We start from the raw sequence: 23,557 nt of genomic DNA, 5'->3' as shown, positions 1-23,557 counted from the left end.
GCTGCAAAGTTTTGCCATTTCAAATAGGAGTTTTCCAGTAAAAACTTTTCTGTGTTTATGGTTTCCTATCCCTGATTTGACGCTGAACACGACTGGACGCGTGCTGGCTACTACGGACACTCTACCCGTGCCCGTCCCCGCGCCTATTCCGCGTCGTACACGCCCCATGACTACGGCTTACAGGTTTTTTTTTGGTTTGAATGATGCCTATCGTGACGTGTTGGATGCCAATGGAGCTCAGGCATTAGTGCTCGTCCGTAGTCATTTGGCGGGTGCGGCGCGGCGGCGTCTTGCAAAACTCAAACGTATAACCGTGTGTATTATGCCCCAAACCTACGAACATTTTACACACGGTTATACGTTTGAGTTTCGCAAGACGCCGCCGCCGCCGCCGCGCCGCCCCCGCGCGACCACTGCGTTCTTGCACTTAGGATTTTTAAAACTGCGACTATAGCACAATGCCACTGGTTATAACGTACTTAAACCCTATTAACGATATCAAAATTCCAAACATGCATTTTACGTCAGCCATCTTCTATCTGAATTCTGGAAACATTATTTTCTAAAACGGCCACACTTTTCTTACTTTCCATTGCCGTATTGTACACATTACTATTACTGTGTCCGTTTGGCGTTTTGGATTTCGGCTCAAGTTTCTAATATTCTTGATATTGTAAAACATACATTTGGATGACTATCGGTGAGCATGTAAATCAAATGTACTTTTATCATTATTTGTAACGTTGTATTTGATTTAGGATACGAGATTATATCGGTGATCTCTTAGACCCTAAAATTGGACGATATTGCTCGTTATTAAATGTATTTCATTCATACAGCAGCTGTGTAAAATATCTGCTTTCTAAAATGATTCTTAAGGGATCATTATAGTGCTGCATTTGTTATTGTATTTTATTGACAGCTGCTGTTGCATATACATGTTTTATTGCCTCTACGAGTTCTTGCTGACAAAGAAAATATTTTATTTTTATTTTGATCTCATTCCTAAATCTGCTCTAGTTTAGTAAAACAATAGTCAGGTTTAATCCTTCAATGTTTATCGGAAAAAAGTTGCTATAGCCGCCATAATATTATCAGTTAGTACTGGTTAATTGATGGATTTGGAAAGGATGAATCTAAAAAAATAAAATGACACTTCTAAACATTGTAAGTTGCTAGGTACCCACATATTAAATTGTATTCAAATAATAATAAAGTGATATGTACCTAAGTATTGTGTGAATGGCGTCACATACATAACCAAATAAATTTCTTTTCTATATTGTTTTTATGATAACAATCTGCATAGTAAGAGTTGTTATGTAGATTTATATTATGTTATAAATGAATTTTAATATTTTTATTACCTATATAATATATCTTTAGGTTTCCAATATGTCAGATCGCCAAACAGTCATCGGTATTATTAGAGCAACGCTTCTGTCTTGCAAAGGATCCGTTTCTGTGAAACAATGTAATCGTAAGTTATCTTTAATACAATATTACAGTTTATAGGTACTTACTGCAGATTGCTGTACTTACTTACCATTTTTAAATAAAAATCGTAACATTATTTCATGTAAAAAACAGTGATATTGTTATATACAGATAGTTGAATGAATACTAGCATACACAGCAGATAATAGTCCTTCTGTTGGCCATAGACGAGTGTATCAGGCTCAGCCAACTGTTTGACCGCTGATCACGAAATCACAATATGGCCCCCATTGTAATAAAATTTATTGTAACTCCACCGTTATTTTACATACGAAGAGATAATACCTGCAATTCTTTTATTAAAATTAAATTTGAAAGAACCTGTGAACATTCAAATTTTCTACTTATGTTTACTTTTGTTAAATAATATGGGTGATTCATTCAAATTGATGTCTTTCTATACCTATGCACTTGTTTAAATTATCCAATTATTCTGTTCAAAAGTGTTTTACCGTACCGGACAATATGGGTTAACACCATTTTTGAAGTGAACGGGTGTTGTTGATTTCATTGAAACATGTAATCCATGGCCCCCACAAGGGTAGGGCTGACAGGGCTTTAGCCTAGGGGCCCGGGGTCAGAGGGTCGACCAGATAAATGAGATCAACACACATCTTAAATTTGCTATAATAGTAAAAAAAGATGATCGTGAATATTTTTTTGTGAAAAAAGCGACAACAAACAAGTTGGCCACCTCTTTAAACTTTTATTTTTTACAAGAAAAAAATATTTTTTATATTTAATAGGTAGGTATGTTTGGCTATGTTTAGCTTATTAATCTAGTGTTATTATTATTAATAATTATTAATCTAGTCTATTGTAATGTAATTAACGTAATAATTTTTAAAATAACTCCCACATTTTGGTTATCTATTTATTGTTTTGCAGTTTGATAACTTTTCCTTGAAGTACATTTTTTCATTGACCTCAAGGATTACTGTAAATTTTTGGGTACAGGTCGGTTATGGGGAAGCCAGGCGGGAACCGCGCTAATTGTCGTATCGGATTTTGGCAAAATTCATGAATTCAAGAATGAAAACCTAACCTAAACTAACCCAACCTAACAAATTATACAGTATATCGGCTATGTTCAAAATGTGTTTGCCGCTTGTTTCCCCATAACCGACTTGTACCAATTTTTGTTATGGAGGTATAAAAATGACCTGGTTGAATATGGTTGCACAAAAATATACATCTACAAAAAAAATATGTGTTGCATAAGGGAATTTAAATTTATAATATTTTGAAATATATATAGGTATGTATTTGTTGTGACAGTTAATAAAACAGTCCAATCAGATGTATTTATAAGATATCAATAATCTATGGAACAGAAACAAAATCTGGCAACCCAGAATTCACTGAATGTCATATCAGTATTATACATGAGCGAATTTATTGCCGGCTTATTTATAGTGCACAAATTAAACGTTTGTGACAATACATTATAGGAAGTGCTGATTGTCTCGCTAATTTCATTTTTTAAGTGCCAGGAAGACACACTTGCTATTGCGTACATGTTTTGTGTGCTGTGTGGTGTAGTTTGTATATTTTTCCGCCAGAGTTACCACTATCATTCCGCGCATGCGTACATGTCATGGTAGTTGCTAACTATCGTGTGAAAATTCAGAAGGCAGTAAACTTTTTTGATCCACACATGCAGTGTTGCAATTCACATGATGAATGTTTTTAAATTTGCCTTTTAGTTTTATGGTTGCGACAATATTAGTAAATCCACACATGTGTATATGGGTTAATATGCGTGACACATCAAGTTTACACTCCAATACTGTGTTCTATTGTTGTATGGAAAGTTGGAAGATCCCTAGCTTTTTAAATCTATGCATGTAGTGTTGTAATTTGCATGACAGTGAGTACATTTTCCTTTTTACAGTCCTACTTTACAGGCCCTATTTACAGTACACATTATGTTAGAGTTAGTGTGTCGTGAAATCCATTATTCACATTATTATTGTGGAATCTGACGGTTATGGAATGATTTTTACAAGTAAACTGGAGAATATGTTACTGGTTATGGTTATACCATTCCAGTAAATTAAAATCTTAATACCACCTCTCACTTTTTGTGTTTATATTTAGTAGTACTTATTTATTATATTAGTATTTCAATTTATTCAATTTTATTTTTGTCCTAGTATATTCACCAATAATTGGTCGATTTATGTACCTATCTCAATTTTACTCCAGTGGTAAACTATATTGAAAGCTAATTGAAATTTATTAATTTTTTGAAATCATTTAAAATTAAAGGTGACTACAAGGAGTTGCAAGGAGAATGGATACCCTATAAAGAAATAGGGTACAAAACTTTAGAAGACCTGTTCAAAGACGTGCCAGGATTTCGCGTGACTACTGGTTATAATGGCGAGATGCAGGTGGATGCCATCGTTTCTGAGGAAACTAGTCACATCGCAGAGATGATCTCTAGACAAAAATCTCACGTGCCAAAGAGATTTACCAAATTCGCCAAACCACCTGTGAGTCTCATGAGCTATGTCTTCATTTAATCACTTCATATTCTACTTCAACTATTTAATTCTGGTTCACAGAGTAGTTTTGCGTATGCTTTAGGTTAAAAGCGTGTTATGCACCGCCTCAACTGTCTACACTTTGTCATATAGTTTTCAAATTTTCAAAGGAAAGATGTTAAAACTATAGTACACAGAACATTTCCCATTTAGAATCCTTCAAAATTATAGTATTTTTGGCTTAACGGAATCATTTCGTTGGCAACACTGATGTGATGTTGAAAATAAGTCCATTGGTGATGGAGCTACTTGCTCTAGGACTTTTATCGTGAAAAATAGCACATTTTGAAACCGGTTTGAGGCAAGCAATGCGCAGGCTAGCAAATGAAAAAATGCGCAAATGTAGACACGACTTATGATATATTCACAGTAATTGTAATATAATTTGTTAATAATGATTTGTATTAAAATTTTAATTTTATCTTTCTTAACCCATTGGTGACCAAACACGAGAAATTCTCGTGTTAGAAGAGGTATTTGGCCATGTATTTTTTTTACACCGTATTGGGCATCTATTAAAAAATTCTGGTATTAAATATGTTTATTCAAATATTTTTTTAATTTCAAGCTTGTGACAACTGTTGCTTGAATCTTTGCCAATTTAATATGTATTATAACGGTTCACTGCACACAAAAAAATAAACCATCTATGTTTCCATAATGGAATGCATTTAAAAATAATATATGTGTCATAAAGTGGCCCCTTGAGTCAAAGAAACGTATCTCATTTTTCTCTACTTTACAGGAGAGCCCAAAAACAGGTTTCCCCAGATAGTAATCAATGTTACTTATTTTTAAAAAGATGAATATTATTTAAATTATCTTTTAATAACATTAAAGGGCTGTACTTTGGCTTCCTGATGTATTTTTTAAATAAATTAGTTTATTTTCATATATTTTTTTAATATTAAGTTCAGCTGTGTATGAGTTAGGTATCTTTGATCCTAATGAAAGTGTAAAAATCAATCGATGAATCATGTTACATTACTTCTAGTGACATGCATCGGTATTTGATTTATTTTGACAATTGATGATTATATGGATACATTTATTAGAACGTGATAGTGGAGGAAGAGTAATACTTGTATTACAAGCACAAAAAATATTTACTGATAAACTTATATACTTAGAATAAGAAAAATATTAAAATCGTAGGTACCTACCTCCATTAAAATAAAATATAAGAAAACTCGTCAAATTCACTACATAAATAATTATTGTTTATGCTACAAATGTTGAACCCGTTAAAACTTATTAGGTATTATAAAATCAATAAAAAGGTAGCACTTAGGTATTAGATAGATGATATATGTTTTGTAATCATTCGTCAATAATTTATTCGAAGACGTCTTCTTCCACATGGTTTTCTGCAGTTCCTTCTTTCAAAAAGTAGTAAAATGTATGATACTGAGAGGGTATAATTCCTTTATTACACAAATCTTGCAAGTCTTTGCAACCTTTCTTTAGCAATTTTTATTGGGGCATTGTAAGCCATTTGTAATGGTGGAAGTCCAGCTGATCGCCTTGTTTTAGGAACTTGTCAAATTACTTTGATTTTCCGATATTCTTGTTCAACTTTGCTATATTTAAAATAAATATGGTCAGCATCTTCTTTTCTATATTGCATCAATGTTATTTTTAACCAGTTGACATCCATTCCATCTGTATCTGTCTTTTTGTTCTTAATTAATTGTTTCTTTAAATTTATGAGACTGAAAACACACTCTTGTCCCATCTCAATGTCATGATTTGATATTTTGATTTTCTAGATGCTAGTCTAACTGCAGTGTACCATGACGACGGATCATGTATATTTATTTTCTTTGTAGAAGTTTTGTTATGGGCATGAACCGAGTCGCATTCCATCATAGAATGCCCAGGTTCAAAGAAAGCATTGTTCTATGTACGGTATATCTAAAGACTGTACAGCATACAGAAAGAAGCATTACAGTGAAATTGACATTTCTATTTTGACTACCACAGGGTATCACTCATCAAAATAAACTTCTTTCCATTAGCATTATAGTATTAGCCACCAAATATTTAAACCAGTTAAATTATAAACAGCTAGGCGTGGTTTGTAAAAAATTGCCTTCGACTGCACTTTTGGACAATATCGAACAGCTTCTAGGTTAAACTCGATAAAATTTACAGTGGATTCTAAAGCTAAGGTTTTAGATTTGTTTTTATAATCCTGTGTATTAATTATAATTTTTCGTTGTATATGGCGATCATACTCTTCCAAAAGTGATGCTTTTTCTTCTGTATTAGTATTTTTTCTTTGTTTTATATGTTTTCTGTTCTATATTTGAATTGTAATAAAGTCAATAAACAGTTGAAATAACAAAAAGCACTTCCAGAAGACAATCAACACAAAAGCAACAACAGTTGTCAAAATAAAAACAAACCAATCTGTGAAAGTGACATGTTGGTAAAACAGTTATCAAAATCTGTGCGGGGGTGAGTCAAACGTAACTTAGATGCATTTCTTTGACTCATAACAAAATATGTTTTGTTAAAGTTAAAGAAACGTAAGTAAACTTACATTCCACTGACATTAACACTATACGGTCCGCGAATTTTCGCGAAGAACCTACGCCAATATCCGGTATTTTTTAATGAAAATCAACAAATTTCGATCGCGAAGTTAAAAATGATATAACTTTTGAACCTATTGATATATTTCAATAAAATTTTCAGAAAATACTTAAAATATATCAATGCATCAAATTGTGTCATTTATTCAACACTTGTCAACCTCTGGCCCGCGTTCCATAAAGGTAAAGTATATAATTTGTAAATTTTCGTATATTATTTATTATATGTTATTAGATTAGTTCAATTTGTTAAATATAATGTAAAGGAAACAGCCTATTGATATAAAGCATCACAATATATTATTTTTTAATTAAAAAATATAATAAAATATTCAAATACAAAATGTTTTACACCGCTATAGAATACGTATCAATTCATTTTTAGCGCTAGCTACTCATATCTCTGATTATCAAATATAATAAAATAACAAAGACTTCACACAAACTGTGAAGTGTTTAAAAATAAATGCACATTCATTCCCGAACTAACACTTACTAGTGATTTATTGGTTTTATGGCCTAGCCGATAAAGGCAGTGCAGTGGCGTGCATATTTTCGAGTAAATTCAAATAAATAAAATGCACGCATATACATTCCCACCGCTTATTACAATTTGGTATTATTGTAGGAATCGAGACAATCCAATAACAGTGCAGAGGCGTGCGTAAAAAAATCATATAACAAAATCTATGAGCAATAAATAGGATTGTAAAACAAACATCTACATTCCACAAAAATATTTGAATCAACACTCAATCTTATGGATAATACCTTTAGATAACTGGCTAGGCACGAAATAATTATTATCACACTAAAGCTGAAATTATTTGAAATAGTTTATAAAACTATGAATGTAAAATGAACTAACAACTAATACACTTTTTTTTAAATTATACGAAGAAAACCAATTACCAATATGTAGATGTAGAGGTACTTTACACTCTTTGGACATGTAAATAGTTTCTTTTCGAAGTTTATGTGAGGAACACACTTTACACTTTCTTCTTAAACGTTTATTAGTTGCGGAAATCCCCGGAAATATTTGATTGTGATTGAAAATTACACTAAAATCTCCGATATCTTCAGTCACTGGGAATATCTGACATACAATCCGCATAGTTTTCCCCTGTTTAAAAACGAATGGTCCTCCATTTTAAAAAGTTTTTTTGGAGATAAAACTAATAAAAAATATATATCCTAGCTAAAATATACTTAGATTAATTATTTTTTCAATGAAATTAGTGCAATATAAATAATAATAGCTATTATTTATGCAGTTACACAAGCAATAATCTCCCGAAAAAAGCGAACGAAAATGACAACGCGATACAAGTTCACATTTATAACTGTTCTCATTTTCAAGTTAAGATTTCTATCATGGATGATGAAGCATGGTGGATGTTTCATGGGTAGTAAACCATTAAAGACAAATTATCAAATAGGATGCAATTTCATAGCTAAAAATCGCGTTCATTTAAAAAAAAAAGAATGCAGGTTCATAAATGGTAGACTACCACTGAAAAGGGTCGACAATTAAATTTCGAAGTTGAAGTGACGACACTGGAATATAACAACGAGTGTTTATTACCTTTTTTGTTTACGTCACGTGATTCACCCGTCTAGAAATGGGCTTGTAACTAATAAAAAAAATGGTATAGGTACAAAAAAATACTGAATGGTATTACGTCCGCCATCTCTGTAAAAACCCCGAAATATTTTTTTTCCATCATGCTTTTACTTCTTGCACATGTCATTCAACCATCTGTCGATAGATCTTGCAACCAAATATTAAATTTCATATTTATTTTTCACAGTAAAGATATGCCTATGTGAGGACGCCACGTAGGCGTCACCGGATCGTAACGTTCGGCTTGCAAAGGACGCCAATGTGGCGTTACCGGACCGTAAAGTGTTAACAAGAAAGTGTTTTCAGAAGATACTTATTGAATTATCTTTGTAACCTTCTCTCCTTTTGATACGTCTCTTTGTCACTTGACATATATGTTATTTTATGTCTAGTGCCATATTGTGTAACTCAAAATCGCCAAAAATCGAGTTACATTTCTTTGATCCTAAGGGGCCGAAAGGTTATTGACCTTTTTTTATCAGGGTTTCGAACGAACGTCCGTTAAAACTTTTACAAACTTTTGAAGCGATTTTACATACAGGATTATACAGGGAACAGTTTTATTAAAAATTATAATTTGTTTTTTGAAGTATCGGAACAAGAAATTGTAACTTCTGAAACTTCAGAATAAGTTGCTAGAAATGTGAAAAGTACAGCATTTGTCAATAATTTTCAGATATTTTATGCGGTAACATACGAAAATAGCAAACGAGCAGTTTTTTAAAATCTTTATTTTTATTTAGCACTAAACTAAAAATTCTGAAGTAAAATTGACGAAAGTTTTGTTTATTGAACTTTGAACCTCCCTATCTCATTTCAAACATTTTTGTTTTCTTTTGTGGCTTTTAAATTATATTAAGGCATCCTTTCTTATATTTGTTAAAAATTCTAATTATTTAAATATATACTTTTTGAGTTATTAATATTTGGTTGTTGGAAGTCAGTATTACACGTACATAAATAAAGTCAGTCACCAATGGGTTAAATGAAGTCTGTCTTCTAATACATTTATAATACACAGGTACATACTATATTTTAATATGTTGTAAATGATATTGATTATTGCAGCCCAGAAGGTTGCAAAGCGGGCCATCATGGAGGCCGGATTTATGGAAAAATAGGTCACCTCCGCGGGTTTCATCAGCATACAAAAAGCCGCAACCGATGAATGTAAGCTATTGTTATGACAGATATCATCTCTGCTAGCTGCTGTTGGCAGAAATCCAATTAGAAGTTGGAGGTCTTGTGCTGGAATTCCAGCCAGAGAAATTTCACTGCTCTTTTTTATTAGTCAGGGTTAATGTCAAAATTATATGAATTAAATTCTAGATTTATTAGAATTTACAGAGTGAAGGAAATTGTATTTTTCAATTTTTTCTATTTCTACTAGTTATAGATTGTCACAGTTTAGCAGGTATTTACCTAAACATTAATAAATTATGAACTTGTACAGAACAGTACCAACTACAGAATTGTTGGTACATTTGACTATTACAATTTTTATTAACAAAATCGTTTGGTGTGTACCTACTGCATTGATGAATAAACATTAAATTGTTTTCAGAGGGAATATAGAAGTCGAAATAATGAAGATTATTCGAGAGTCATGCCTACAGCTCCTAGACCTATTGTAAGGGGAAATGAGACTAATAAAGCTTTTCCACCTGCAAAACCCGAAGTCGGAATGGTATAATTAATTATATTATATATATTTTTTTATCAAATTCGTAGAAGATAGGTGGGAAATATGTTTATTTAATGGTAAATTTCATTGTTCATGGCAGCATTTTAAACGGAACAAATTATGGTTTTTGTTTGTGGCAGTAAGAATTTTCAAATTGATTTTGTTCTCATTTTATCACACGCAGGGGAATGCTGCTGTCTAACCTTTCGGAAATATCTAATACGAGGAGAAATTGCAACATTGCATTCACACACCTGTGGGTCTATTCTATACTTATCGACCGCTAAAGTGATAAAGTGATAAATATAATCAAACTTAGGGTAGGTTTGCATCAATTACAATAAGTATAGAATAGACCCACTGAGCTATAAAAATTATATTTACATTGCGGTCTGCTGCAATCTGGGATATTATTTCTGCGTCCTGGTACTGGGTCGCGACCCACCAAATGGGAAATTCTTATTAAAAAATTAAATATTATTGTACTGGCTTCAATGTGGAAATAAGAATGTAAACTATTTTGTTCACAGCAAAACGGATCTAAACGTGTAATCCAAATGTCGGTCTCCAAGAATGTACCTGCCGAGCAGGAAAATATTAAAATACAAGTTCCACTTCCCCAACGCTTAAGTGCAGCGAGTAGATTGTCTGCTGCACAAATAAAATTGAAAAGTATGGATCTTTCAACAAAAAATGTAGGTGTAATTTATTTGTCAATTTATATTCTATATGTAAGTGGAGCATCCTTGCTCCGTGCGTTTTCAAAATGGTTATGGGACAAGAAAGTGTCCCGTGCACTGGCGACAGGAAGATATAATATGTATGATCAGCATTTATTATGATTACTCTTAACAAGAAACATTCTATCACACACTCAGTTATTGCACGCAAAATCTAAAATGTAACAGCAAACTTAAAATTGTTTCGTCAAAAATATAGAATCAATCTTAGTTATGTCTAAAATACAAATTAATGTGTATTACGGCAGCTAACAAGGTTATTTCATTAATGAGGCATGATTTATTAAGAATTTTTAATTTGTTCTCCATATCAGTACCTAACACTACGTTACATTTGCTAACTTCTACATAGTAATAGTAGTTGTAGCTAGTGGAATGGAATAAAATAAAAGATAATTGAAACCTATACAATTTTATGGACAATTTTTTTTATCCAACTGAATTAATTTCTTTTTTTGCACTCTTTATCCCCCCCTAATTTTCTGGCTGTAAAAGACAATTGGTGTTTGTAATATATTATATGTTTTTCTTAATGTAACTATTCTTTTTTGATAGAAAACAAATGACACCGCTAAGTCACCGGAAATTATTGAAACAAGCCAAAACATTCAAGATAGTCTATTATCGCCCATGGGCAAATTGAATCTGAAAGATGAAAAATTAGCAACAGAAATCGAATTTGGAAATACACATGTAAATAAACCGGCGAGGCCGTCATTTTTAAATTCCACGGCAAAGGATAATATTTCTCGATTGTTGCTATGCTGCCATGAAATGGGTCTACCTGATCCTGTATACAAATCACATGAACAAACGAGGAAAGGTCGAATGCCTTCCACCTTCGACTGCACCGTCAAGGTACTTGATTGATCTGCTTCATCTACTTTATCTGCTTCTACCACTTAATATGTCCTAGTACCTAGTATAATGCAACATTCGACACTAAACATCTGTTGTTGCCTTGTTCTGACACACACTGACATTATTTTGATATGGTCTAAATTTTTATTTACATTCATTTACTTCGGGTGGAATTATTTTTCATTCTTTGTAAATAAAGTTGTTGGTTAACTTTCATTCGATATTCTATCGCATCCGACGAAAGGCCCTTGCCTAGACATAATATTATGCTTGTAAACTATCGTGATTGATGAGTGAGACTAGTGAGGAATTAAGAGAGAATATTGCAAGAACTTGCTTGTCAGTGTAAACTGTGTTGCAAGTAACTTCTGTGAGATTTCTTAGGGTTCAAATACATTATGATCACATGTGCTATCACATGCTGTCACAGTAAGCTACCGCTACGGGAAAATAGTGTGTAATGTCGTTTTTCTTGGTATTTTAGTAGCATATTTTGAACTTTTAAATGAACATTGTCAATTAGCAAAATCTTCTGATATTATACCAGAACAACAATAATGTCACCATGAACCGTACTAGTCAGTGAGAGTTTTTTTCCATTTGCAGGTCTACACATTTTCGACTCGCCCCGTTCTTTGTTTTTAGTGGTTTTCTTTTTTGGTTTTTCTAATAAATTATTATCTATGTCTGCTTTTACGTCTATTATCTTTGGTCGCCTGGTTAGCTTCTGTTCAAAATATTATCTATGGATTCAATATCGCAAGTTATTTTAACATACGCACATGTAGAAACTGTTAAATTAATATCGACTGTGGAAAGGAAAAGGGGCGTAAGCCTCAGTTTTTGCAAAGTGGGTTTTATTTGTTATTAGAAAAGTATTCAACTCAATACATGGTATGCCCAAAGGATTTAAGCTGCAAATGACGAATTATTATCAAAATTTAGCTTTTAGTTTTTGGAAATGAAGGGCATGTGAATTTTACGTCCAGGAAAAGGGGCTTAAACCACATCAATGACTTTATAAGTCGTTCAAGCAATCTTTTGTGGTAAGGAAAAGGGCGGTAAGCAACTTAATCCGTAAATGTGTGAGAATAATGGCAGTTTTACTAAACGCTGACGGCCGGCTGGGTCAGGTATGAACCATAATGAAGATTAAGCCACCTAATAGTCTCGCCCGCTCGTTTGACAGTCAACACGTTTTTCGACACTCTCCATTAAAATTCATTTGAAGTATACTAATCAAGTGAAAATGGCAATAGAAAGAAGTAAAAATATTCTTAAAATTTGGATAATTGGATGGAATAAACAACACAAACAAAAATGGTAAGTCTTTAAAATTATGCCTTGAAATTTTTATGCCGCACAAGTGAAGCGTCATCGTTAATTCTCTGTAAATTGTTATAAAACATTATGTTACAACTTATATTGTGTCTTAATCATTGGTTAATGATCTCTTGTTCATATTAGATGATAAAATTAATAAAATATTTGCTATATTTACTACAAACACCGCCGTGCGGTTTATAGGTTATGTGACGTGTCAAACATAATTCTAAACTGAACTTGGTCCTAAGTACGCTTATATTTACGATTAAAATCATTGTAATGGACAAAAATTATAATTATGCACCGTATTATTTATAGTAATAACATAAATATCGAGTAAAATGTGTTTTGTTTTAATTTGTAGTCAAGAGCCACTGATCGAAGTGACAAGTGATTGTCAAGAACCAATACATCCGCAAATATTGGTTATTTGTTATAATTTTTGTAAATAACTAAGATTAGCTTGAATCAATATACTTATGTCTATCTATATATAATAAAATATTTGCTATATTTACTATTATCATTATTACTATTATGTAATGATTATGCGTCATTTATGATTTAATAAAATACTTTTTTTCTGAAAATAATAAATTACGATTGTTCTAATTTTAACCTTAATATAATTAAACCATGGGAAATGAAAAAATATTAAATAAACACCTAGTGAAACACTATAAAGAAATACATTCCCAAGAATTTAATTTAAAATAAGTGAGAAAAAAGTCTATTTGCTGCGTAAGTCTACTGTATTTTATGAATACGACATTTGAAATTGGTAAGGAAAAAGGATGTTACCATCATTTTTATCGGTTTTTCTCTAATAACTTTCGTAATTAATGTCAGATTGGGAAAATAATACACCGAATTATTAATCATTATGCACTTTAAGTCTGTGTATATTTTTTATTTTGATTTTGACAGAAAATCATTGAAAAAACGTTTTTTGCTCCTCCTGTAAAATTTGTTTTGTGTGGATTACGCCCTTTTTCCTTTTTACAGTCGATATAAATTAACATGAATAATGCATAATAATTCAAATTACTAATGCATTAGATTTGACACTCTCTATCATTGAATTTTTAGAGATAGTGATTCTGCGGAATGACGAAACCATTGACTAAATTTGCCGCCGTGACAGCACATAACGTGATCATAATGTTCTCTCACTAGTGGAAACGGGGTCTTAAGTCTACTACCTTTCATGTTTATGTATACAGTGAAACCGCGTTTTACGTTTTTGAAGTGGTTGAGAAAAAGTAAATTTGAAAAATTTTAATTTAAAAAAATCATACAAATTGGTTTAGTGCATATTTTTGGCTTGTTTATATTATTCAATATTATAAGTTGGTTTGAATGTTTTGTGTTGTAGGTCATCAAACTTTGTAAAATAGCTTTTTATGTTCTTGATGTACCTCAAAGCATCTTCATTAGAATTGGATCTGGGTTCACTTTTCACTGGAGAGATATTATCGTACAAGTTGTCCAGGATATGACACAGTAACAAACTACCGTGTATGCCCATGCCTAATTGGCTAAAACTGAAAGACTGCTACCAATCGCGATATCTAATCTTGACCTGGAATTAAAAACACATGTGCATCTGCACCTTGATATCTATTTTTTTAATAATTTACATCATTTTGTTGAATGTATTAGATAAATAGAATATTTATTTTAATAGATGTAAGTGAATTTTGACTATATCAGATGTAAATTGCGGGAAATATTTATGCAAAACTGGGCATTAATTGTATTTTTATCGCACTTTTTTATGTTCATATGTTCATATTATCATCTCACCTTGCTATTTATTTTACTTATGTCCCAATAGTCTGAATTGAATTTTATGTGACAATGATATGTTTGATTTTCAGTGTGGGACTAAATACTTGTTTTCGACGTATCCTGACTCCATGAATTCCAAAGAATTGGCAATGGAGAGAGTGGCAGGTCTCGCTTTGGCCCAATTGGAAAAAGCATTCTTGGAAGCCGACAATCAACCGTTCAGCACGCCCTCTGCTGCTGTACAGCGGATCGTATCGATAGTATCGACACATCCAAATGGAATATGGGCTGACACATTACCCGATATGTACAAGTAAGTTTTTTTTTGATTTCTATGTATAGTAGGTACTCGTATGTCATAATTAGAAAAGAATGGTGGAAGATCGACTGGGATAGAGTGACACGAATTGTACAAATACATAAATCATACTTTTGCGAAAATACCCTTCAAAACAAACACATTGAAGAACAATTTGTTCTATAGAGGTGCAGTCTAAATATTAATTAACATTAATGTGAAGCTGAGTTATTGCTGCTAAAATGATTGAACTAGCTACAAGTCATTTTGCATTGCCGATTCATTTGTAGTAAACATCACAATTTTGTGTTCTGAGATTTATTTGCCACTGTAAAAAACTCTTTCATTAGTGTTGCAAGGATAAAACAAGTTTTTTATAATTTCAATCATTATTTTGAATACTCAGATGAAGTCACAAAAAATAGTAAACAACAGTATGCCATACATGCATTATAATCAGTGGTCTAGTCAGTAGCGGCCTTAAGCCTGACAACGGGGTAGGTCAATTTTGAATATATTATTTTAATTTGCCTTTTCGTTGTATACCTAAAAGACGTATTGCAAATGAGCTTTTTATACATTATAGAAGAAGTACTAGAAATTTTTATATGTAGGTTACTTACCCTTAGAAAAATTTCCATTTTTCACGTTGTCAACTCATCGTTAACCGAAATTGCACCCAACACATTATAATTTTTTGTAAATTAGGTCAAAAACCAAACTTTGTGTGTCTATTTATACACCTAATAATTGTTGTTCTTAATACAATTTAGATTAAAACAATTAAACACATTTAATAAAAACTCCGTTATAATACCTAGTATTATGGAATGGCGGGATCATTTATATATAAACACTTTTTATATTTCCACTGATCTTATTAGAAGGTAACTTTATGATTAATATAGCAGATTACATTTTAATCGGTAACTTGTATACAATGGTTTAATACAGAAAATGCAGTCGATGGGTTTTACTCAAAGGTTGGATTTAAACTGAACTACAATTAATAACATATGAAACTTTCAGACAACAATGGTCAGTTTGAAATAATAAGCGACAACAAATAAGAATAAAAAGGTTTGCCGCACAAATGAGACCTTGAAACCGCAGAACAAAACTCTTGAAACATTTAAGGAAAAATTTATATCATTCTGTTTCATTTTACATATTGAAAATAGTATAGCTGTCTCGTTTTCAGCAATGACCAAAATTTTGTGTATGCAAGCGATAAAACAATATGAAAAAAAGGCGTGTTTTGTGCTTTCTTTCCGTCTCACATATGGGAAATGAGAGAGAAAGAAATATTATTAAGAAATATGAATCTTGGCGTTCATGAAATTGACCGAGAAACGCTTGTGAGAGTTGAGATACGTGTGTGTGTATGGTGGTTAGATACATGTACATATAAATTAGCGTGCGTCACGTTACAATCGCTCGCCAAAACGGAAAGAGGCGTAGGATAATAATATATAGGAGATAATTGACATTCTATAATGTCTATAGATTGTAAGATATTTATTTTTGGGAGGTCATTGACTATTTGACCCAAGCAGCCAGCCACCCATGGGTCTAGTGCTAAGTAATATTGTACCAGGTCGCTGTTTTAAAACCCTCATCAGAATTTCCCCACTTTTCATTGTGATAAAAAATATTGAATTTCACAGCAATAATGGCAATAATATTTCCCATGAGTACTTCGAAATTGGACTGACTGATTTATTGCTTCTCGCATTTTTACACCCAGCTGACTGGGTATGAATTCTGTTTTTTTTAGAATGAATAGAGGTACCTATTTTAGTTAATAATAAATGACATATATTTTACCACATTTTTATTAGCTCGTATTCTTGTTTGTCCAGTACAAATTTTTTCTTGTTTGTCCAAGATTTGTATTGGACGATTGAAGATTTTTAACTAACTTCCCGACTAGCTAGACATTTGAAACTTAGAATATATCAGAAAACGACGACAATGCATTCTTTTAATACTTTTAGCCATTTTTAAGCATAATTGAATTCATTTTCAGTTAATTCTGCTTTGTATGTTTCGGAAAAAATTCGTAAAAAGTAAAACACTATTATTGGTTGCTAAGGGTGTCCTAGCAACTAAATTATTAATATATACGTGCGTTACTATGGAAATCAACATGAAATGTCAAAATGACATTTCAGTATTCTATATTAATTCAGTATTTCTATAAAGTACAAAAAAAAGTATTTATTAATACATAGAATTGTCAAGTTTATATGATTCAACAGAAAATTTAAAAACGTGGTATATAAAAAGTTCTTTTTATCTTGTAATTATTATAATTTATTTGAAATTATAAAATTATCTAGCATCACGTGGGTAATATTTATATTGTAAATCAACCTTCATTCATACTCAGTTTATTTCTATATTTATATGTTATTAAAAGTATATTTCTCTTATATTATCGTGCTTATTAAATTTTCCGCTACAACCTACTACTCATGTATTGCCGTTGTGATTTTTATTATATTGAATGTATTTGAGGGGTTTAGAAACAAAAACGGCAGTTTCTATTTTCGTAAAATGTTGGTGACTCATTGAAAATGTCTCATATCTTTCTTATATGTACAATTTCTGAAAAAAGTATTTATAAGTATTTTTTATGTACAATATATGACATTTTATAATACATTATTTAGAGATTATAACTATAAAATAGATATGAGACATTTTTATTAACTTGCCAACATTGTTATAGAATAGGAATTGGCGTTTTTGTTTCTAGAGTCCCTCAATTTAGTGCAGCGATTTCCAAACTGGGAGGCGCGGAGGGTTGCAAAGGGAGGCGCGAAAAGTTTAACAGAATAGTTAATGTAGCCACAGGTTTGCAGTTTGCAAATCCACGTTTTATAAAACGGCCGTTAGTTATAAACTACATAAAAAAAAACAGTCCTATAAAAGGTTGTTTGCAAACCCGTCTGAAAATATGCTGACTAATTTTGTAATAGGTACCTAAAATCAATAATATTGTGAAGCGCGCTGGCTATCTCGTGACAAAATGAAATAAAAGGGTCAAATCATAATGTTGAAATTTGAGGTAAATTTGTTTAGGAACGATAATTTTGTTGTTAAACTTGTCTATTTTGTTGAAATTTTAAAAAAATTGAGTGAATAAATCGCAAGGACCACTAATGCATTCACTGATTTAAAAAGACAAAGTGAAGGCATTCATAAAAAATTGGGGCCTTGGAAAAAATAAGTTCGCCATGTTTCCACTTTTAAATGATTTCTGTGCCAAATATATTGAAGCAAACAAAAATCTATTTACTGGGTTCTTGGTTAGTTTGCTAATGCACTTTTCACATTATTTCATTAATAGTAAAAAAATTCGCTCGTGGCGCTGCTTCGTTTCGGAGCTATTAAATATTTTAAATATGTGATTGTGCTTTGCAATTTGACGTGATACCTATATGATGATTGATATACTAAAATGATAACTCCCGTGTATAATTAGGAAACACTACATTAAAGCACCACACTGCCCTTAACCTCAGTGATAGGTTGATGGGCCCGCCAAAGATCCTGGCCTGGGGGCCCGCTTCAGGATGTGGGGCCCATGATAGAATCCATTTGTCAATGAACGATGATGAATTTGGATTGACTACTATTAAAATTGATTGTGCTAATAAACAAGCACATTCATCGCATGAAGAACAAATTAATTTAAAAATTAATAGATATAGTATAAGTAGTAAAACCATGATTATTTTTATAATTTTTTTTTTCATTTTTGTATTAGTACATTGTTGACTATTTAAAAAGATGTCTGTATTATTTAATGAAATAAAGGGGAGGGAGGCGCCAAGATTAGTTTTTTTTAAAGGGAGGCGTAGTAACATGAAGTTTGGAAACCACTGATTTAGTGAGACAATCTAAACTGTGTAAAAAATGCTACACAAAACGCCACTACAGGACATAGAACCACCTTCTAAGTAGTTATACAATGAGCTCAAAGTAATCCTATGCAAACTGAAAATCGTATTTGGATTGGAATTGCTTTGCGCACATGAAAGGAGTATACATGTTCTACTTCGCGAAGTTAGTGATATATATATATGAATAACAATGAAAAGTTGAGAGAAAAAATGCAGGCAGTGCGCTGCACTTGCATGGTATTAGAGGAGCCGCCACTGGTGGCCACACTCATTATAGATACCTTGATTCCACAATTTTATTCTTTCATTCCTTGTTTGAAAAATTATCCTACCAAGTAAAAGTCTCACTAGGTACCTACACAATAATGGTGGAAGTTGAACATTTCTTTTTTCTCATATAACCCAAAAACTTGCCGTGAAAACTGGTCGGGTATCACTGATCTGTAGCAAAAATATTTAAATATTTGATTAATGAACTTATTTAATAAATTGTATGTTGTATTTATTTTCAGAGAATTGCATAATGAGAAACTTCCTGTCGATTGGCTTAGACTAATTGATGATTGCGATTCGGTTTCAATAGAGAAAGGAGCTAATGGACTATCAATAATACTTCCATACGATCCCAGCATTATGGTGAATATATTAATTTTGTTCTCATTTATGATATTTAAAAACAATTAAAAATACCTAACTAGTCTATATATCTATATAATATATAAATAATAGATAAAAATAACTTTTTATATACCACGTTTTTAAATTTTCTGTTGAATCATATAAACTTGACAATTCAATGTATTAATAATTTAGGACAAATCATTTTTTTGCTATTGTGCAACAAACAAACAAATATAAAATACGGAAATGTCATTTTGATTTTCATAGTAACGCACGTATATATTAACAATTTATTTGCTAGGACCACCCCCTTAGCAACCAATAATAGTGGATTGGATTACGGATTTCTTCCGAAATAACTTTTCATACAAAACAGAATTAACTGAAAATGAATTCAATTCTATAAGATGGCTAAAAGTATTAAAAGAATGCATTGGCATCGTGTTCTGATATATTCTAAAAGTTTCAAATGTCTAGCTAGTCGGGAAGTTAGTTAAAAATCGATTGCAAGATTTGTTCTGGATAAACAACCACCGGATAAACAAGAATACGAGCTAAGAAAAATGTGGTAAAATGAGTGTTTGGCTGTGTGTGTGTCCCGTATGCGTTCCTATACCATTCATCCAATTGCAATGAAACTTTGGTGAGTTGTTGTGCTCACACCTGCGAAGGTTTCTGAATTAGAAAAACCATCTTCTTCTTTATACTCATCATCATCATCAGGGGCGCGACAACCCGGTGTGGGTCCTGGCCTCCTCCAACAGCTCCCTCCACCTGTCCCTATCCAGTGTGGCTGCTTTCCAATTTGGTACCCCCAGAATATGGCAGTCACTGGCAGCTCCATCTAACCAGCGAATCTTTGGCCTCCCTCTTCTTCTACGTCCTATTGGATTGCTGGACATCACTCTCTTTGCCGGTTCATTGTCATTCATACGGTGCACATGACCTAGCCATCGCAGTCTCCCAATCTTAATTGATTGAACTGCACTCCAATCTTCGTACAGCCCGTAGAGCTCAGCATTATATCTTCTCCTACAATTGGTGCCACCCCTGATCGGTCCATATATACGGCGGAGAATTTTTCTTTCAAAGATGTTCAGGCCTCGTTCATTTCGCAGAGTTAATGTCCGGGTTTCCAATGCATAGGTGAGCACTGGCTTTACAAGTGTCTTGTAAAGAGTGCTTTTAGTTCGGCGAGATAGTAAGCGGGACTTAAAATGTCTTAACAAACCAAAGTAGCATTTATTTGCAGACATGATTCTCTTGTTGATTTCTTCTGTAATATCATTATGTCGAGTTACAAGAGATCCAAGGTATATGAAACTGTCGACCGTTTCAAACTTGTATACACCAATATCTAACTTTGGTGCGACTTCTCGTGGTGTGACATAGACAGGCATGTATTTAGTTTTTGCCTCGTTTATTTGTGAACCCATTCTTTTGGCAGAGGCTTCTAGTGCTGTGAATGCCTTTTTCAGCGCCAATTCTGATATGGCAATGATGTCGATATCATCGGCATACGCCAGCAGCTGCACAGGCTTAGTAAATATCGTGCCGCTGCCACGGGCATCAATCTTTGCATCCTGTATCGCCTTTTCTAGCGCAATTTTGATAAGAAGGCATGCCAGAGCGTCACCTTGCCTTAGGCCATTCAGTGATACAAATGGCTCGGATATTTCCGCTTGAAGCTTTACCCGGCATTGTACTGGTGTCATTGTCATCTCTACAAGTTTAATTATTTTCGTCTAAATTTCAAATTCTCGCATTGCTTCGTATAACCGGTATCGATTAATGCTATCATAACCTGCCTTCAAATCGATGAACAGGTGATACGTGTTAATATTGAATTCAGTAGTCTTTTCTAGAATCTGCCTTAGAGTGAATATTTGAGTAACACATGATCTCCCTCGTCGAAAGCCTCCTTGGTAGTGCCCGAGTATTCCTTCTACAATGGGTTCCAGCCGCTGGAATATCAGAATCGACAACAGTTTATATGCAGAGTTAAGGAGTGTCACCCCTCTGTAGTTACTACATTCTAGTTGGTCTCCTTTCTTGTGCAGGGGACAAATCAGCCCATCCTTCCACTCTGGCATCTTTTCTGAAGTCCATACTTGGTGGATTAGGCTATGTAAATGTTTGAGCAGGCTTTCTCCCCCACATTTTATTAATTCACTCTGTAGGTTATCTATTCCAGGCGATTTGTTTGTTTTTAACCTTGACATGGCACCTTTTACCTCATTTAATGTCGGCGGTTCTTCGTTATCATCCATGCCACTTTGTACTGATTCCTGGTCATGAGTATTAATGTTAGTGTTGCCGGCATCATTATGGGGGGTATTTAAATGTTGATCAAAGAAACCCACCGGGCAAGAATACGGTGCTTTTCTGTGAGTATCATGCCATTGTCATCCTTGCACATTGTGATACGAGGCTTGAAACCCTTCCTAACATTATTTATCTTTCTATAGAACAGCCGACTATCTTGGGCTTTATAGTGTTCTTGGAGTAGGATCATTTCCTTTTTTAATTTCCTTTTTTAAATTTTCCTTTTTTCTTTTTTATACTATCTTCTTTTATTTGTATGGTCCCTATACCATTCATCCGATTGCGATGAAACTTTTGTCAGTTGTGCGCACACCCGTGAAGGTTTCTGAATTAGAAAAACCATCTTCTTATTCATTCTATCTTATTTTATTCGTATGGTCCCTATACCATTCATCCGATTGCAATGAAACTTTAGTGAGTTGTTGTGCGCACACCCGCGAAGGTTTCTGAATTAGCACAACCATCTTCTTCTTCTATTCGAATACGTTCTTATACCATTCATCCCATTGCAATGAAACTTTGGTCAGTTGTTGTGCGCACGCCCGCGTAGGTTTCTGAATTAGTACAACCATCTTCTATTCGTATGCGTTCCTATACCATTCATCCGATTGCAATGAAACTGGTCAGTTGTGCGCACACCCACAAAGGTTTCTGAATTAGTACAACCATCTTCTTCTATTCAAATGCGTTATTACACCATTCATCCGATTGCAATGAAACTTTGGTCAGTTGTTGTGCGCACGCCCACGAAAGTTTCTGAATTAGTACAACCATCTTCTTCTATTCGTATGCGTTCCTATACCAAATTTGGAAAATCCATGTTCTCACATGGACAGCTGTATGTGGCCTGCTCACGCGTTGGAAAACCTTCTGATTTATTCGTGTACGCACCAGATGGAAAAAGAAAAAATATTTTGTATCCAAAAGCTCTTCAATAAACAGAATTAAAACACAAACACTTTATTTCTTTGAGTGGCATTGCAACGCATGCCGGGTACTTGCTAGTATATTATATATTATAGTATATAAATCAAAACATGTTTGTTTGATTTTCTTTTCCTATTTGGCCTCAACTGACATTTACATAATTATTATAAAAAATACAAAGTTTGTTTGTTCAAATTAGCTTTCATGTCAATCCCAATTTTGAATTTCCTTGACAGATAAAGTTTGCATAATACGAGGGTGGGTCAATAATTCCTTAGAAAAAAGCATTAAAACAGTTTTTATTTTTGTATTTTTTTTTATTTCTCAACATAATCTCCTTGGAGCTCAATACACTTGGTTAGACGTTTCTCAATTTTTTTTAAACCGTCAGAAAAATAAGTTTTCGGAAGGTCCTCAAAATAAGCATTTGTCCGATCGATGACTTCTTCATTTGAAAAAAACGTTGTCCACTTAGCCATTTTTTTAAGTTTGGGATAAGGAAAAAGTCACTGGGGGCTAAATCTGGCGAATACGGTGGGTGGTCAACCAATTCGAACTTCAATTCTTCAATTTTAGCCATTGATCGTAAACATGTGTGAACACGGGCATTGTCCTGATGAAAGAGGATTTTTTTCCTGTTTAAATGAGGCCGTTTTTCTTCAATTTTGTTTTTTAGCTGGTCCAATAAAGATGCATAATAATCCCCTGTTATTGTTTTTCCTTTTACCAAATAGTCAACGAAAATAATTCCATGTGCATCCCAAAATACAGTAGCCATAACCTTACCAGCTGATTTTACGGTT

The 23,557-nt window shown here is 33.0% G+C and overlaps 1 protein-coding gene across 1 annotated transcript in view; it reads left to right on the top strand.

Moving 5' to 3' along the window:
- Positions 1 to 591: 591 nt before the first annotated feature.
- Positions 592 to 23,557, top strand: part of LOC147072274 (tudor domain-containing protein 7-like) — a 44,933-nt gene continuing 21,967 nt past the window's right edge. The window contains exons 1-9 of the mRNA XM_085947764.1: positions 592 to 700; positions 1,387 to 1,480; positions 3,769 to 3,995; positions 9,339 to 9,440; positions 9,835 to 9,957; positions 10,485 to 10,649; positions 11,250 to 11,552; positions 14,762 to 14,985; positions 19,394 to 19,517. Coding sequence (XP_085803890.1) covers positions 1,396 to 1,480; positions 3,769 to 3,995; positions 9,339 to 9,440; positions 9,835 to 9,957; positions 10,485 to 10,649; positions 11,250 to 11,552; positions 14,762 to 14,985; positions 19,394 to 19,517 — 1,353 coding nt within the window. The 5' untranslated portion in view covers positions 592 to 700; positions 1,387 to 1,395. The remainder of the gene's footprint in view (positions 701 to 1,386; positions 1,481 to 3,768; positions 3,996 to 9,338; positions 9,441 to 9,834; positions 9,958 to 10,484; positions 10,650 to 11,249; positions 11,553 to 14,761; positions 14,986 to 19,393; positions 19,518 to 23,557) is intronic.

The sequence above is a fragment of the Rhyacophila brunnea genome, unplaced genomic scaffold (genome assembly GCF_057557595.1).
Source record: "Rhyacophila brunnea isolate RB1 unplaced genomic scaffold, BYU_Rbru_1.0 scaffold_2, whole genome shotgun sequence".
Lineage (NCBI taxonomy): Eukaryota > Metazoa > Arthropoda > Insecta > Trichoptera > Rhyacophilidae > Rhyacophila > Rhyacophila brunnea.
The sequence above is the reverse complement of the archived record's forward strand: the minus strand, read 5'-3'. Positions and strand labels throughout refer to the sequence as shown.